Source organism: Ursus arctos, unplaced genomic scaffold (assembly GCF_023065955.2).
Source record: "Ursus arctos isolate Adak ecotype North America unplaced genomic scaffold, UrsArc2.0 scaffold_36, whole genome shotgun sequence".
Lineage (NCBI taxonomy): Eukaryota > Metazoa > Chordata > Mammalia > Carnivora > Ursidae > Ursus > Ursus arctos.
The window spans coordinates 17043474-17060226 of NW_026623050.1; the positions used below are offsets into that span (position 1 = coordinate 17043474).

Sequence of the window (16753 nt, forward strand, 5' to 3'; positions counted from 1 at the left end):
GGCCTTCATTTCTGCATCTATAAAATAAAGGACTTTGTGATCAATGATGGCGCTGGTAAACGACTGCCCATGGACCAAATCCGCCCCGTTGACTATTTTTGTGTAACACATAAGCTAAGAATTGCTTTTATATTTTTAAATGGTTGAAAAAAATCAAAAGAAAAATCGTATCATGTGACACAAGAGAAGTATATAAAATTCACATTGCAGTGTCCATACGTGAGGTTTTATTGGCACAGAGCCACGTTTACTTGTTTCCATGCTGTCTGTGGCTGCAACAGAGTCGGGAAGTTGCAACACAGACCACAGATGGTCCACAAAGTATTTACTATCTGGCGCTTTACTGAAAAAGTTCGCTGGCCTTTGATTCCTTGAACTTTGTAGATAAGCTTGAACATTCTCCATTCATACAGGTTGTTTAAAAAAAAAAACACCTTTGGTTTTCCTGCTTAATCAACAAATACCATTTATCCCTGATGTCCTTTGAGTAAGATGACCTCATGGCCCCTTACTCTGATCTCTCACAGAGGAGGAAGAATTAGAAGAGAAAATCTCATAAGATAGAATAATCCAGAATTACTCTCCATGAGCTCCGTTTTTTTCCACATGAAAAATAATTTTGCTGTTAGTTTTTCTGATTACGAAAGAGCATATTTATTTTTTAAAATCAGTCAATGCAAAATGATGTTAAAAAAAAAAGTAAAAAGGGGCACCTGGGTGGCTCAGTCGGTTAAGCATCTGCCTTTGGCTCAGGTCATGATCCCAGGGTCCTGGGATGGAGCGCAGGGAGCCTGCTTCTCCCTCTGCCTGCCACTCTACCTGCTTGTGCTCTCTCTCTGTCAAATAAATGAATAAAATCTTAAAAAAAAAAAAGAGGAAGAAGAAGAAATAAAAAAATCACTCGTAATACTGACATCCAGGTAACATTCTGTTATATACTTCCAGATTTTTGTCTGTGTGTTTGCACACATATATATCTTGGTTGTTTCTTTCTTTGTTTTCTCTTGTTTAACAAAAATGGGCTCACATTATACATAATGCTTTGTGGCCTACTTTACTCAACAGTTGCTCAAAGGCATTGTTTCAGATCAATCACTGTTTCATACCAATACCCTGTGACTCAAATGCCACACTTAAGTCATTTATCCAATGGAACTAGACTAGAAATGCCACAAGGCTTAGGTGCAAAGTAAGTATTTCCACTACTGTTCATAGCTGTGCTATCCAGTGTAGTAGTGGAAAGGGAATTCATTGCCTCATGTAACTCAGGAGTCCAGGAGCGGGGGTAGTCTAACATTGGGTTTGTAGAGTCCACCAATAGTATGAGGAATCTATCCCTCCCCATCTCCCGACACTGACTTTCCATGTGTTGATTCATTCCAGATAAGCTGCTCCATTATGGGGAAAAAGATGGTGGGCAATCTCCATCCTCACAGTACAGCAGTCCTGGCAGGAAAAGATCCTCTTTCCCCAGTGGCCCTGGCATTGAATCTCACGGTCCTGGCTTGCATCACGGGCTCCTCTTTGAACCATTCACTCAGCCTGGGCAGTGGAGACCCTGAGGAGCCAGGCTTGGGTTATTAGGCCCCACCTGAGCCAAATGTTCTGAGAATGGAAATCGCCTGGGTTCAGTGTAGTTTCCAGAAAGTGTTGAGGAAGCCCAAACCACATGTGTCCATTAAAGGCTTCAACCCCAGACATGTGGCCCCAGAGATGTGGAAGAGACTTCTGTAATTGACTGACTAGGAGGCTGAGTTAAGGATCCCAAATAGCACGGAATAGATTCCTAGAAATAAGATCCATGTCAAAGCATCTTAATCACAGTGTTAATATTGTGGAATTGCTTTGTGAGATTTCTGGGGAGGTTTAAACAGTTTTGGTAAAAGTTTGATATCATCTTTCAGGAAATAAAATTATATTTCATATTTCTTCCCCTCCTCATTCCAGAAAACTTGGATGAAACTATTGCTCTTCAAACCAAGAACAAGCTAGAAAAAAACGTTACTGACAATAAAAGCAAGCTTTTCCCAGGTATGACTTATTTCACTATTTTTCTACCTTTTAGCACAATCACCCTTTGCTTGGTAAATAATGAGTTCAATAAACGATCAGCAATTATAGATTTCAAAAGTTTTAAAATCTGAAATCCAACCATAGGCTATTTTGTGGCTAGTCTCAGCATAGACATCTGATCCCAAGGAGCACTGAAAAGAAATACAAATCTTCCCTGAAGATTCTTAGGAGGTGGCTGGTGGGAAAGGGAGGAGACTCTATCACAAAATGAGTTATCCTTCCTGAAGTTCTCCTTTAGGCATTTTTTTTCTCTCCCGAGATCACCCTTTCTCCAGAGCACTATCCCTGGTCACCTGTCCACTCTCTGCTGCCCCTCCACCAGTTCTCCCCTAGCAAGTCCTCCTCTCTCCTCTGAGACAGTCTGGGCCCCTAAGTAGTGTGATATTTTTCCCCCTCCTCTTGGTTTCTTCTCTCTGAATCTCCAGCCATCACACCATGGAACCAAGTGATGCAAAGGAGCCTTCTTTGAGGGGGGAGGGAGGAACCAAAAGAAAAAAGATCACAGGTTCATATGCCTAATTCTGTGCCCCTGTCACGGAAGTTATGTACATATATTTGATGGAATATTATGCAGCCCTTTAAAATGATATTTCCGAGTAGTTTTTAATAACCTGGGAACATCTTTCTTTAATGATGTTAATGACAAAAGCAAGCAACAAAATCGTACTGCAGCTATGAAAAAAAATTACACATCAAAAAATACATACAGGGGTGCCTGGGTGGCACAGCAGTTAAGCATCTGCCTTTGGCTCAGGGTGTGATCCCGGCGTTCTGGGATCGAGCCCCACATCAGGCTCCTCTGCTGGGAGCCTGCTTCTTCCTCTCCCACTCCCCCTGCTTGTGTTCCCTCTCTCGCTGGCTGTCTCTCTCTCTCTGTCAGATAAATAAATAAAATCTTTAAAAAAAAATACATACAGACCACAGCACTAATTGTGGATGTTTTCATAATGAGGTTAACAACTGACTTCTTCTTTCCTCTTTTTTTATAGTAATAACCCTTTTATTGAAAAAACAAAACTTATTGTTAGGCTGCTTGACGTTTCCTATTTTATTTACAACAGGGATGCATCACAACTGTCTTCACGTGGTTAGCTACTTTAAGGTACATGACATTTCTAATTCAATAGAAGATTGCTAGAAGGAAATATAGTTTTTTTCCACTCTTGTCCCCTCACGTTTTTTAAAAGTACAATTGATACGGAAATCAGTTATTTTTAAGTGACAAGTGAACAAAGATGATCCCATCCTGACAGCAAGGGTCCAGTTCTCTTCTTTGCATTAGGGGCCAGGGATAAGGGAGAATGAAGAAAGAGGCAAAAGGAAAGTCCTGCCAGAGCCCCAAATTCTTAGGTGCTCCTCCAAGTTATACAGAGTTCTTCAACAGTACATCATGGAGAGATTGAACAACTACAGAGTTATTTTACTTTGGAATGAAGATTCAAACTTACTTTGGGACCTGACATGTCCTACTTGATTGCCTACATTGATTATAGTAAGGAAAATAGTCTATGCTCTAGTGACACAGTAGCAGAGGGGAAAGAACACTAAACCGAAACCTGAAAAGTTGGGACTTTGACCCAGCTCTTTTGCTAACTTAGTGCACATCTCTCCTCATTCTGGGCCTCTGTTTCCTCTTCTGTGAAATGGGGGGAGGAAGCTGGACTAGATAAACACTAAGATCCCTTTCAGTTCGAAAAATGATCTGACCTTAGGGGCACCTGGGTGGCTCAGTCGTTAAGCATCTGGCTTCGGCTCAGGGCGTGATCCCAGCGTTCTGGGATCGAGCCCCACATCAGGCTCCTCTGCTATGAGCCTGCTTCTTCCTCTCCCACTCCCCCTGCTTGTGTTCCCTCTCTCGCTGGCTGTCTCTCTCTCTCTGTTAAATTAATAAATAAAATCTTTAAAAAAAAAAAAGAAAAATGATCTGACCTTAAACTGTACCTTTTCAATAAAGTTTATTTCTACATTATTAATTAATTAATAGATAGGAAATAGGGTGATAACAATAGTGCCTAATCTGATTACAGCACCTTCAGAGAAGAGTCATGAAGAAACAGATAGTACCAAGGAAGAAGCTGCTAAGATGGAAAAGGAATATGGAACCTCGAAAGATTCCACAAAAGATGATAACCCAAGAGGAAAGACAGAGGAGCCAAAAGGTATGGAAATAACAGCTCTAGGTTGGCAGTGAAATTGGGGAAGCAAAAATTTTCACGACACACACGCTGATCAAAAATGCAAGCCCCGGGGCGCCTGGGTGGCACAGCGGTTAAGTGTCTGCCTTCGGCTCAGGGCGTGATCCCGGCGTTATGGGATTGAACCCCACATCAGGCTCCTCCGCTATGAGCCTGCTTCTTCCTCTCCCACTCCCCCTGCTTGTGTTCCCTCTCTCTCTGGCTGTCTCTATCTCTGTCAAATAAATAAATAAAATCTTTAAAAAAAAAAAGAATTATCCCAGGAGAAAATATTAAAAAGAAAAAAATGCAAGCCCCACCAAATCTGACAGATTGGCACCATGTATCTAGAAAAGATTCAGCACATGGTATCTTTACTGGAATAGCAATCTTTTTTAATGGTCTTGAGTCTCCTGGAATGGCAAATTGGTCTCGTCTTCTGATGGTCTTTACTGTCCAATGGACTTTTGTACTTGGAGAGGAATACTTATGACCGCTTGTCCATTGTTTAATGTCTAATTTATAATTTATTAAACAATATTTCTTTAAACATAATTAACATTCCTCTAAATAATCATATACTACTTATTCAACAAAGTCATCAGAATTTATGGATTTAAAAGGGCAAATTTCCTTAATCATTTACAGTGATTGAAATGAGACAAGCACTCTTAAGGACCTGATTAAAAATCATAAATCCAATATATTGAATTTCCTTAAATAACCTGAATACCTTAAAAAACACAAAAGCACACATTAAACTAACCCAATAATTACAAAACTTATATTTTTATCCTTATTCTTACACAGTCCTGTGGTCTGATTTCTACTGTGCCTTAGTAAGTCTATGTGATATAAAATTTACTTTTTCCTAAGATTTAAGAGATTTCACTACAGCCTTAAAGAAAAAGACCCTCTGGGGGGCAGGGGGTGCTGGTGATGGGGAGAAAGAAAAAAGAAATAGGCCCTATGAGGATGCAAGTTCTAAGTTGCTAACCCTTTGATTTCAGGTCAGGATGTGAGATCTGGTTGCCCAGTCTGGTGGTTCAAAACCCTTTTATTATGATGTGTGCTAGTTATATCATGGAAAATGTAACTACCCCTCAGATATTCTTTCTCTGAAACTCAGTGTCTTTACCTGAAATTGTGAACAGATGGCTTAAACTAACTACCTTATTTTTCTGTCATTATGATATATTGACCTCTATGGTATAATTAGAACATTGGTAATGTTCTAATCAGTGTCTCATTAGTAGGGTCTTATCAGTGTCTCATTAGTAGGGTCATCTAGAGGTTTCATTCCATAGAAACTGGGAGAGTGGGTCAGTGCTCTCTCTTGGGGGCAGGGGAGGTGTGACATTCAGCTCCTATATCGTCTGAAGAGACACCACTAGGCTCTCTTTTCACTACTTATTACGTATAATCATTAGTGGCAATGAACTGATGGGCTTTACTTTCCCTTTCTGGATGATATGAGAATACAAAAGTGGATCATGTTCATGGTATAGCTCTTAATTTTGAAGGGACTGCTTGACCTACTTACAGGTTTCTAGTCTCTCCTGCTCATACAGATGGAAACGAGTTCACATTCATACTTGATAATAGATCCTGCTTAACAATGTCTGTATATTAAGTCGGAAAGAAGCAAACTAGCTATATATTTAATATCTTCTAACTTATTAACAGTGAAAACAATTACCAACTATTTCCCATTTATATCACAACTACCTTTGTTAAGACTTTTTTTTTTTTTAAGATTTTATTTATTTATTCGACAGAGATAGACAGCCAGCGAGAGAGGGAACACAAGCAGGGGGAGTGGGAGAGGAAGAAGCAGGCTCATAGCGGAGGAGCCTGATGTGGGGTTCAATCCCATAACGCCGGGATCACGCCCTGAGCCGAAGGCAGACACTTAACCGCTGTGCCACCCAGGCGCCCCCTTTGTTAAGACTTAATACCAGCCTTTTCCATTTATGCAAGATGTTCACCTTGATGATGACGATGTCGATGATGATGATGATGATGATGATGATGATTTTATGGTTAAATTGTATAGCTTGGGCTGCAGGAGTTCTCCCCCCTGCCCCGACCCCTGTTCCTCCTTTATCCTTTTAGTACTGTGCCCAGTAGTTTTTAAAGGATCTTTGCTCCCTGGTAACAACAGGATATTCTTGACTTACTGAATTTTCTCATCCCAAGATTTAAAATCAATTCCTCTTCAAAGAGTTCTAGTTCCTTTTTGTAGAGAATATAGAGACCTGAATCTGGGTTATACGGGTTCAAATGAGTAGTAATATGGGCCAAAAGTACTGCTTGTAGTTCAATTATTTGAGACAGGAAAAATAATCTTTTTCTTAATATATCAAGTTCATGTTGATTTTTCCTATCTTATGAGGCTTTATATTATTGTATTTTTTTCTCTAGCACAGATTTCATAGACCGTCACAATTTCCTTCTACATCAGCACAGCTGACATATCAACACTAATCATTTGATGCAGTAGCCTGTGTTGAGTAAGGTTATGAGGCTCAGGAGGAAAGAACTTGGGAATGATTAATTAATGTTTGTCATGGGCATAAGAAGGGGAAATTAGTAATATACATGTCATGTTTGCTGACTTTGTAGACCAGTCAGTCACACTGCCTTGATACTTTCCTAGGTCTACTTTGGATGAGTAGCAAACTCCTTTGAATGCTTTTTTTAATATAGTAAAATACATAAAACATAAAAAAATGGTCACATTAACCATTTTTAAGTGTATAGTTCAGTGGCATTAAGTCCATTCATATTATGTGTTACCATTGCTACCATCCATTTCCAGAACTCTTTTCATCCTGCAAAACTGAAACCCTATACTCATTAAATAAAACTCTCCATTCCCCTCCCTCTTCAGCCCCTGGCAACCACCATTCTACATTCTGTCTCTGTGACTCTGCCTATTCTAGGTACCTCATTTAAGTGGACTCATACAATATGGGACTGGCTTACTTCACTTAACACCCTCAACGTTCATCTATGTTGTAGCATGTGTCAGAATTTCCTTCCTTTTTAGAGCTGCATAATATTCCATTGCATTTATCTACCAAATGTTGTTTATCTCCTCATTCATCTATGGATGCCCAGGTTGCTTCCACCTTTTGGCTATTATAAATAATGCTGCAATCAATATGGGTGTACAAATATCTCCTCAAGACCCTGCACTCAATTTTGGGGGGAATATTCCCAGAAGTGGAATTGCTAGATCATATGTTACTTCTACTTTTAATTTTTTCCAGAGCCACCATACTGTTTTCCATAGTAGCTGCACGTTTTTACATTCCTCCCCAGAGTGTGCAAGGGTTCCAATTTCTCCACATCCTCATAGACACTAATGGATGTGAGATGGAAGAGGAGTGATAAACTTCGAAAAGATAGCCAACCAGGAAAAGAGTGGTCCTGTGGCCTAAGATAGAAAGCCAGGAGTTGGGCAGCACAGAGCACTGCTGTTCACCCCCACAGAAAACCAGCATGCCTAGGTCATCTCCTCTGGGAGCTACCCATGTGTAATGATTGTATTTCCCAAAGACCGTAAGCCGTCCTCTAAGACCTTTGACTTGCAGAGGTAGCATCTCGGTGCCTTAAGACAACACCTTCTATCACCACCATGCAAATATCCATGGAAATGGATGCTGACAGGGGTCTTTTCTTATTTTAGGAAAACATTGTGTAAAAAAGGAATATGAAGGAGTTGATTCTTGGTAGCCTACTCTTCCTATTTAGGATGTGAGTGTTTAGAGACTAATGATGAGGTTAGATTTCTTTTCTCATTAGGAATTCCATCAGATACTATATAGGGAGAGAGGAGAGTAAAACTCCATCTATTTTGTGTTATTGTTTGTAATGGCTCTCCTGAAACATTAGGAAAAGGGTAGGGATTGGGGGCTAAAATTAGCTCCTTCTCCATTATTTGGAGATTTAATTTATTCACGCTACCCCTGACTCCTATTCCTCTGAGATAAGGAAAACTAATTTTAGTACAATTTAGAAAACACCAACCTCAGCTTAAGCCAAGGGCCAACATTTCTTGAAATGTATATAATCCCCCAAAGAGCATATTATGTCATATACCTTTGTATTGACAATTGCTTTGCTTGCACTTTGTTCAGAGGCGGTTTTGTTTCTCTATCATAAAGCCCACTGAGACAACACGTATCGTCTCCAGACAGAAAAATAAAAGCATCCATGTGGGTGAAAAAGCAGGGTTTACTGGGTTTCCTGAGACGTTTATTCAGCTATCAATACATATTTATTCTGAGGGTGTGCCTGGCCCCATGCTCAGGAAGCAGACCTATAGAAGTCATATAAGAACTAATGCTTACCTCTGAGGACTCAAGCCAGCTTCGAAATGATTTGAGAAAGGTTCTTAACCCACATGCAGGCAGGTGTCACACAAACTACATACGTGTGCACATATCTCCCTGATTGACGAGTCAGGAATACGTAGAACAGAGAGAAAGTTGGAAGACATTACAGGGCAGAGCAAAGAATGAGGTAATGGTCCAGCTAAAACCACTTTAAAAAATAATTATAAGCAGAACACATTGTCAGGAATATCTGTAAAGAGTGTGTCTCGGTCTGGCGATGTGGCGTGATGGCCCCATCAAACCAGAGCAAATATTTACTAACCATGCCAAGCATATGCTGGATCCTGTGAGGAATAGAAATAATAATAACAATACCCTAAATTTATATCACCCTTCAACTTACAGAGCATGTTTCCATGGCTCTCTTTTTAGGTTTAATGTAAAAAAAAAAAAATCCAATTTAATTATCGATGATGAAAAATGGCACATCTACCCTTGAATAGAGTCGAGTTAGACTATTTAAACTCTTATATTCTACAGGGACTCACATTAAGAATAATCTTTTAAAATACTGATTTCTAATTGGTGCAATCATTTGAATGATTCAGTAATTATTCCTAAATTTAGGGATATGCCGATGAAATCAAATTTATTCTGATTTCAACCGTATTTATAAAGTTACCTAATTTTTCAAGTAAATTGCTCTCTGGAGACTAAAGAAAAGTACTTCAAAACTTTATTCCATGATCTCAGTGTAGTTCTATTTGCCAGTTCTATGTTTACTCATTCACTTCTGCTCTATGAGTCACTGAAAATCCTTTTTTTTAATTGTCCAAGGGATAAGATAATCATTATCAAACCCATAAACTCATTCCAAAGCTATCGTTTGTCAAGTTTATGACCAGATAATGGAAATAGGTGAAAAAAGTGATCTCTAAGATACCTTTCACCAAAATAGTCTATCATTCCCCTATCTTCCTTACAGAAACCAGAAAAGAGAAGGCAGCCTGTTTAATTATTAAATTGGCTACCTCATGCGGATGCTGTTATTTTTAAAGCAACATAAGAGGAGAAAATCTGTGCCTTTATTCAAGCCCCAAGGCATTCTGCTAAGAATGCCCAAAAATAGTAAGTCCAGTCTTCTCCCCGTGAATCAGCAAGTATGCCAGGAGCTAAGCGCAGGCACAGGAGACCTCCCATCAACATGGGTTTTTCCAGGATAGCAAAGGAGAATATCTTTCCATCTGCAGAAACCATAAATCTTCTTTTTAGAATTCATCCCTAAATTATAAATAAATAAATCAAGTCTCAGAAGATGAAGTGACACACCCAAGATCTCCTAGCCAAAGAGGGACAGAACCAAGCGTTGAACCCTTGTCCCTTGACTCCTAATCAGGACTCATCTGAGTATTTCTTTTGGGCAGGCAAAATGTCAGCCTTATACAAAAATTCTTGAACTGAGTGGCTCTGAGGCCCATGTTGGCATCCGTGATACCATTATCACTGACTTTGTTTTATGCCGTTCAAAATTGTAGTCATGTCATCTTCACAGAATTTTAAGGGTACAAAACTTAATTTTTATAAACACTCTTAAGATCTAGTATCTTTACAATGTCCAGTAGTCAATAGGTTAATTCTATTGATTTCTACGGGTTTGTTGTTGTTGTTGTTGCTGCTGCTGCAGTTTTTATGGGGCTGGGGGTACAGATCAGGTTAGCATATATCACAGTCAGGACAAATTCATGTATAAAAAGGGGTATTTCTTTTGCAGTGCTGAAAACCAGGACAGCCAGAAAAGCAGGGCTGCGTCTTGATTCTGGCCCTCTTCCCATCTGCTTCAGCATATGTTTTAAAGATTGTGCCATATTACCTCAGCCATGAGCTATTTTTTTCCAAAGGAAACTGAAATAAATTTGAAAAAAATAGTCCAGCTTTCCAAAGTGGACTCTCACGGGCTTTTTACTGCGTACTGTGTAAATGAAAGATTTGCTTTCCAGCTCCCCAGAAGAGAAAATGTAAATAGGAACCAGCTGCTTCTCTCCAAGAGCAGAGGGACACCTGATTTTATTCACCTTGTCACCAGCGCTCCAGTAAATGTGTGGAGGGCTCAATGCTGGTGGCAGTGGTTCCCAAACTTCCCCCACATGGGAATCACCTCAGGACCTTTTTTTTTTTTTTTTTTTAATGAATGTTTGGCCCCTACCCCCAGATAGTCTCATTTAATTGGTATGAGGAGTAACTTTGGCATCAGGATTTTTTAAAATCTACCCTAAATGATTCTACTGTGCAGCCATGTTTGAGAACCGCTGCCTTGTTGGCTAGTTTGGTAACAACAGGCACTAAATTGTTCTCGTCTAAAAGCTGAATTTTACCCAGGTACTCTCAGTAGAGGCTCCGGATTCATTCTAGCTCAAGACCAGGCTCTGACCCTTACTCAGCTGTGTCCCCTTGGGCGTGTCACTTAACCTCTCTGAGCATTAGTTCCCTCATGAGTAAAATGGGGATGATAATGCTAATTTCACAGAGCTCTGTGAAGATTAAATGACATATGGATATACTATGTCCAGCATATTTGTAGATATTTTAAATTGTTTCTGCTATAACTATCATTTCAATTCAGAATTCATTAAACTTCAACTCTTTCAAATAAACAATTCATTTTTTGTTAAAAAAATCTATACCATTTATACTTTAAAAAAATTAAATTCTTCTGATTACAATTTGGCATCTATGAAGCCTTTATCCATTCACTTATTTGACAAATATTTATTGATAAACTACTATGTATCAGGCTTTATCAGCAAACAAAAAATACTTCTAAAGGAGGAAGACAAACAATAAACTTACCTAAATTATATGATTTGGTAGAAAGTGCTAAGTGTTATGGACAAAAATAAAGCAGAAGGGGGGGGATGCAGGTGATAGGGGGGCCTATTTTAAATTAGAAAAACTGTGGGGCACCTGGATGGCACAGTCAGCTGAGCATCTGACTCTTGGTTTGGGCTCAGGTTATGATCTCAGGGTTGTGGGATCGAGCCCCACACTGAGCTCCGCACTCATCGCAGAGTCTGCTTGAGGATTCTCTCTCTCTCCTCACCCTCTGCCACATTTGATCCCTCTCTCTCTCAAATAAATAAATCTTTAAAAATAATTAAATAAATTAGAGAAACCGCCCTAATCATATGTTGCTATGATCCACAAGATAGTAGTTTAATTTTTTAATGGATTGCAGTATAGATTCTTTTAAGCTGCAGTAAACTCATTCTCTGTTATGGGTTGGTAGTATTAATATAGTGAATAAAATTACTTTCAAGCATTTCATACTTTTTAAAATTTAACGTTTTTAGGAAATTGGTTCCTGAGTGAAAAGCACTAACAAGATGATACCAAGTCCTCTATTTCAAATTGCCTTGGGTCAGGTTCCTTCTGAAGCAGACCCTGAGAGAAGGATTTGAGGTCAAGTTTGGTTTTTTTTTAAGTTTTTTTTTTCTTTATTTATCCATTTGAGAGAGAGAGAGAGAGAGCAAGAGCATGAGCACGGGGAGCTGCAAGCAGAGGGAGAAGGAGAAGCAGACTCCCCGCTGAGCTGGGAGGCCCAATGCAGGGCTCGATCCCAGGACACGGAGATCATGACCTGAGCCAAAGGTAGATGTTCAACCATCTGAGCCACCCAGGTGCCCCCGAGGTCAAGTTTAATTGGAAGATGACTCCAGGAAATACCACTGGGGGGATAGGTACGTGAGACAGGGAGAAGAAAGAAGCCCATATAAGGTGGGTTCACAAGATGACTTCAGTTCAGTCCCACTGAGGATCTCTGGGAGGCTGTGTGGAATGTTCTTAAAGCAAAAGGAAACTGGGTATTTACCTACTGATTTTGTCCATCATCAGGTGAGGGCCCTTCTATTAGCATATCTGGAGTAAGGGAGACATGAGGGTGGAGAAGCCAGTTTATGCTATGCTGTGGCAAAGAGCCCATATTTATTCTTAAGTCTCCTAATTCAGACTTTTTAAAAAATAAGGATATGCTTTTTTTTAAGATTTTATTTATTTATTTTATTTTTAGAGAGAGACAGCACACGAGGAGAGAGTGGGAGGGGGAAAGAATATCAAGCAGACTCCCTGCCAAGCACAGAGCCCAACACGAGGCTCAATCTCACCACCCTGACATCATGACCTGAGCTGAAACCAGGATGCTTAACCGACTGAGCCACCCAGGCGCCCCTCCTAATTCAGAATTTTTAACCCAGTATTTACACAGAGACTAAGCTCAGGCTTTCTTTTTCTTGAATAAGCTTTCCACATTATGATATATCATAAATAAGATTGTGCGATGACTGCATAACATGATTTAAAGAACAAGACCATTTTCAAACATTCTTAAAAGTTTCAGAAGCCCTAGTTACTTAATGTGCTGACAACAAATTCTCTATTTGTTAAGGCCCTATGAGACCCACTAATTTGATTTAAACTCTTTAGAAACAATGAAGCTGTATTCTTTAGAAATCGTCTACACTAAGATTTCTTTCTTTGTTCAAAGTGACTTTTTTTTTTTAAAGATTTTATTTATTTATTCGACAGATATAGAGACAGCCAGCGAGAGAGGGAACACAAGCAGGGGGAGTGGGAGAGCAAGAAGCAGGCTCATAGCAGAGGAGCCTGATGTGGGGCTCGATCCCAGAACGCCGGGATCACGCCCTGAGCCAAAGGCAGACGCTTAACCGCTGTGCCACCCAGGCGCCCCTCAAAGTGACTTTTCTGAGTTAATTTGAGAGAATGCTGTGTGTATGTCACCAAATCCGACTGACCTTCTCCACGAACAGGCAGCAGACCATGAGCATCACTACGTTCATTGTACTGCGATGTTCCAGCGTCAGCCAGGAGGACTCGGTCTTTCATAGGCTCCAGCATTCTTAAAAACAAAGCACTGACACAAAGACTTTTTCTGCACAGGTGATTGCAGTGAATTAGGGCTGAAAACTGTGGCTCTCTTCTCTTGTCCACTCACCCCTTTTCCACAAGAGCTTCTCTGTGCTACTTTGGGGTCCAGATAACATGGAGCCCCAGGGGTGAGGCAAAAGTTTGGGCTTACAAGATCAGGAAGAAAGATACTCAGGAGGTCACTTAGGTAAATGCAGCAGTGGAAACTGGAACATCAGCAGACCCTAAGGCAATGTTATCATTCATGGACTGTAGTCAAATGCACTGCGGTTGAAGCCTGGCTCCATAGGATCTTCAGCATATTACGTTGTCTCTCTGTGCCTTGGTTTCTTCATCTGTAAAATGGGGATGAAATGGGACCACCTGGAGAGGTTGTTGTGAATAGTAAAAGATACTGCATTTTGGAGCACAAAGCACAGCCCTCGGCACATCCTAAGCACACAGCACAGGTAACTCAACCAATAAGTGTGGGCAGTACACTAGAGGTAACAGGGCTCAACGGGGCTCAGAATGGGTGGTCACCATTGAGCTTTGGTAGCCATTACTTCTTGCAGAGTCCCTAGACTTTGAAGGCTTCTTTTCTCAGGCCATCCAGAATTCTCCAGACCACCTGGTCCCTGGGTGCAGACGCTCTGAGCATTAGGGACTCATCTGCTTTCAGGTATGGTTAATTTCTTTGACACAGAATAAGGCTACATCGGTGTCCATGTCTGAAGACAGATCTTTTCTTTCAGAGAGTACAGGTAGCAGAAACTTGGTAAGACCAGAGTCTAAATTCTACTTCTGTTATTTCCTGTGTGGTCTCAGCCAAGTCTCTTAGCCTCTCTGAGCATTAGTTTCCTCAGCTCTAAGTGGGTGCTGATACCCACTTGCAGACCACAATGCATATAAAGGGCATCAGGGAGCACATGCTTCAGTGATGCCTCGTTTCCTCTCACCACACCTGAGGCCCACGGGAGAATGTTTACATCCGGGGGAGCTTTACTGGAATGAGTTCTAAGGTTCACATCCAAAACCTTGAAATGAGGCCTGGGTCACCTCTTCATCTGAGTCTTTACACACTCCCTACCAGATTGGGCAGAAGATTTGTATTGCGACCTACAAAAAGTCACACATTTGGATGTTATTTATTTGGTGATGGAGTCTTTTCAGTATCTATCACTCCGATTTAGTTTTTTGTTTTTTTAAAGATTTTATTTATTTATTTGACAGAGATAGAGACAGCCAGCGAGAGAGGGAACACAAGCAGGGGGAGTGGGAGAGGAAGAAGCAGGCTCATAGCAGAGGAGCCTGATGTGGGGCTCGATCCCATAATACCGGGATCACGCCCTGAGCTGAAGGCAGACGCTTAACCGCTGTGCCACCCAGGCGCCCCTCCGATTTAGTTTTGACCTGAGAATACTCCTCAGTTTGGAAGAAGCATTCCTAACCAGAAATGATGCGGTCTGAGAAATGAAGGGACCTACCTATCCAGTGAACTGAATCCAAACTCTTCTCTGCTAAGACAACAGACTGCAGTTGTGTGTGTGTGTGTGTGTGTGTGTGTGTGTGTGTGTGTGTAATGGCTCCTTGACACTAGCCTGGTCCTGTCTCCTGGAATCTTGTCACTACCCATTCTCCTGAACAACGCCCCCCACCACCACGCACACAAGTACACACACTACTTCATCAGGGACACCACCTCACAAGGGCTCGACGAGTCCAGCGTTTATGGTTCTAGACAAGACTGTGGTCTTTAAAAAGAAATGCAGTGATGTTTTATGAGTGTTTGACATGGGTTCTTTTCCCTTTTCCAGGGAAAACAGAAGCCTATTTGGAAGCCATCAGAAAAAATATTGAATGGTTGAAGAAACACAACAAAAAAGGAAATAAAGAAGGTAAGGATTTAGTATGGTTGTAAATTGCCAATTTCACCCGTTTGTTAAAGTTTCCTACAATCAAACTGGTCTAAAAAGACTCCAGGATAAAGGAATGCTGATGCAGGAATGAATAGAATCTCCATTTCTCTTCTTTTTCAAAGCAGCCTCTCAAGCAAAGGCCTTTTGCATTATGAAAAAATGTCAAACAAAAGTAGAAACACTAGTACGATGAGTCCCCGTGTATCCATCAGCCACCTCCAATGATTATCAACATTTTGCCCTTTCTTTGGAGTATTTCTTTAATTTTTAAAAATTTTTGATTTTTTTTAGAGAGGGGAAGGGGCAGAAAGAGAGGGACAGAGAGAATCTTAAGCAGGCTCCACACCCAGCATAGAGCCCAATGCGGAGCTTGATCTCATGACCCTGAGATCGTGACCTGAGCTGAAATCAAGAGTCAAACGCTTAACTGACTGAGCCACCCGGTGCTTCTCCTTGGAGTATTTTAAACAAAGGCATTTTTTACTACATATTAGATGCACCCTGCAGTCACAAAAGCTGTCACTCACTTACTTAAAACAAAAAAACAGAACAAGACTGTTTTGTTCTGAGTACCAAACATGTGAAAATGGAAGAGGCAGCCTCCCCCTGTTCTCCCTGGCCCCCCAAGGAGCTCCCAGCATCACTCAAGCTACACTTGGCCCCGCTCAGGGCTATCACAGACAGGTGGAGTGGTGCAAAGGTAGGGAGCCCATCTCTTTAGAGGGAGGGAGAGCACTGGGAGAAAGGTCTGCAGAAAAGCTTTTGCTGGAAAGCTAAGTGACAAGAGATGGAAGCAGAAAGAACACTGGGTACCAAGACATAAAGGGACAAAAAGCAAGTCATGCGTTCTGGGAACTGGAGCTACTCGGTTTCCCAGGAACACTGGGTGTCTGTGGGGAGGACCTGTGGCCAGATCAGGAAGGAGCTCGTGCACCCTGCAAAGGAGATAAGATTTAGTTGGAAACGCCTAAATTAGGGCTTTATTAGGTTAAGAAATGAGAAATCTATCTGGCAGCAGTGTGGTTACAGATTGAAGAAATAGGACCCCAGAGGATTGCACAGAGATTGGAGGCAAGAATCTGGAGCAAAAATGTTGGGGTTTAAACCAAGGCAAGGCAGAGGAAACAAAGAAGGGAGAAACTTAAGAGCAATGTGGAGACAGAGGAGTCCACTATGACTCCCAGGAATCTGGCCAAGCAGTTGTCAGGTGATGCTTTTAAAATGAGATGAGCGGTGTTTTCAAACTTGAACGTGCATTCAGATCACCTGTGGAGCTCCTCAGGGTCTCGATGCCCCGGTCGCATTTCAGAGCCACTAAATCAGACAC

At 41.0% G+C, this 16753-nt stretch overlaps 1 protein-coding gene across 3 annotated transcripts in view; it reads left to right on the plus strand.

The window, feature by feature from the left end:
* The window catches only part of SCG3 (secretogranin III), a 36715-nt gene that overhangs the window by 13862 nt on the left and 6100 nt on the right, over nucleotides 1–16753 (plus strand). For all 3 annotated transcript variants that reach the window (XM_026518478.4, XM_048219980.2, XM_026518480.4), the window contains 3 exons: nucleotides 1948–2031; nucleotides 4101–4232; nucleotides 15325–15405. In XM_026518478.4, the coding sequence (XP_026374263.3) occupies nucleotides 1948–2031; nucleotides 4101–4232; nucleotides 15325–15405 (297 nt within the window). The remainder of the gene's footprint in view (nucleotides 1–1947; nucleotides 2032–4100; nucleotides 4233–15324; nucleotides 15406–16753) is intronic.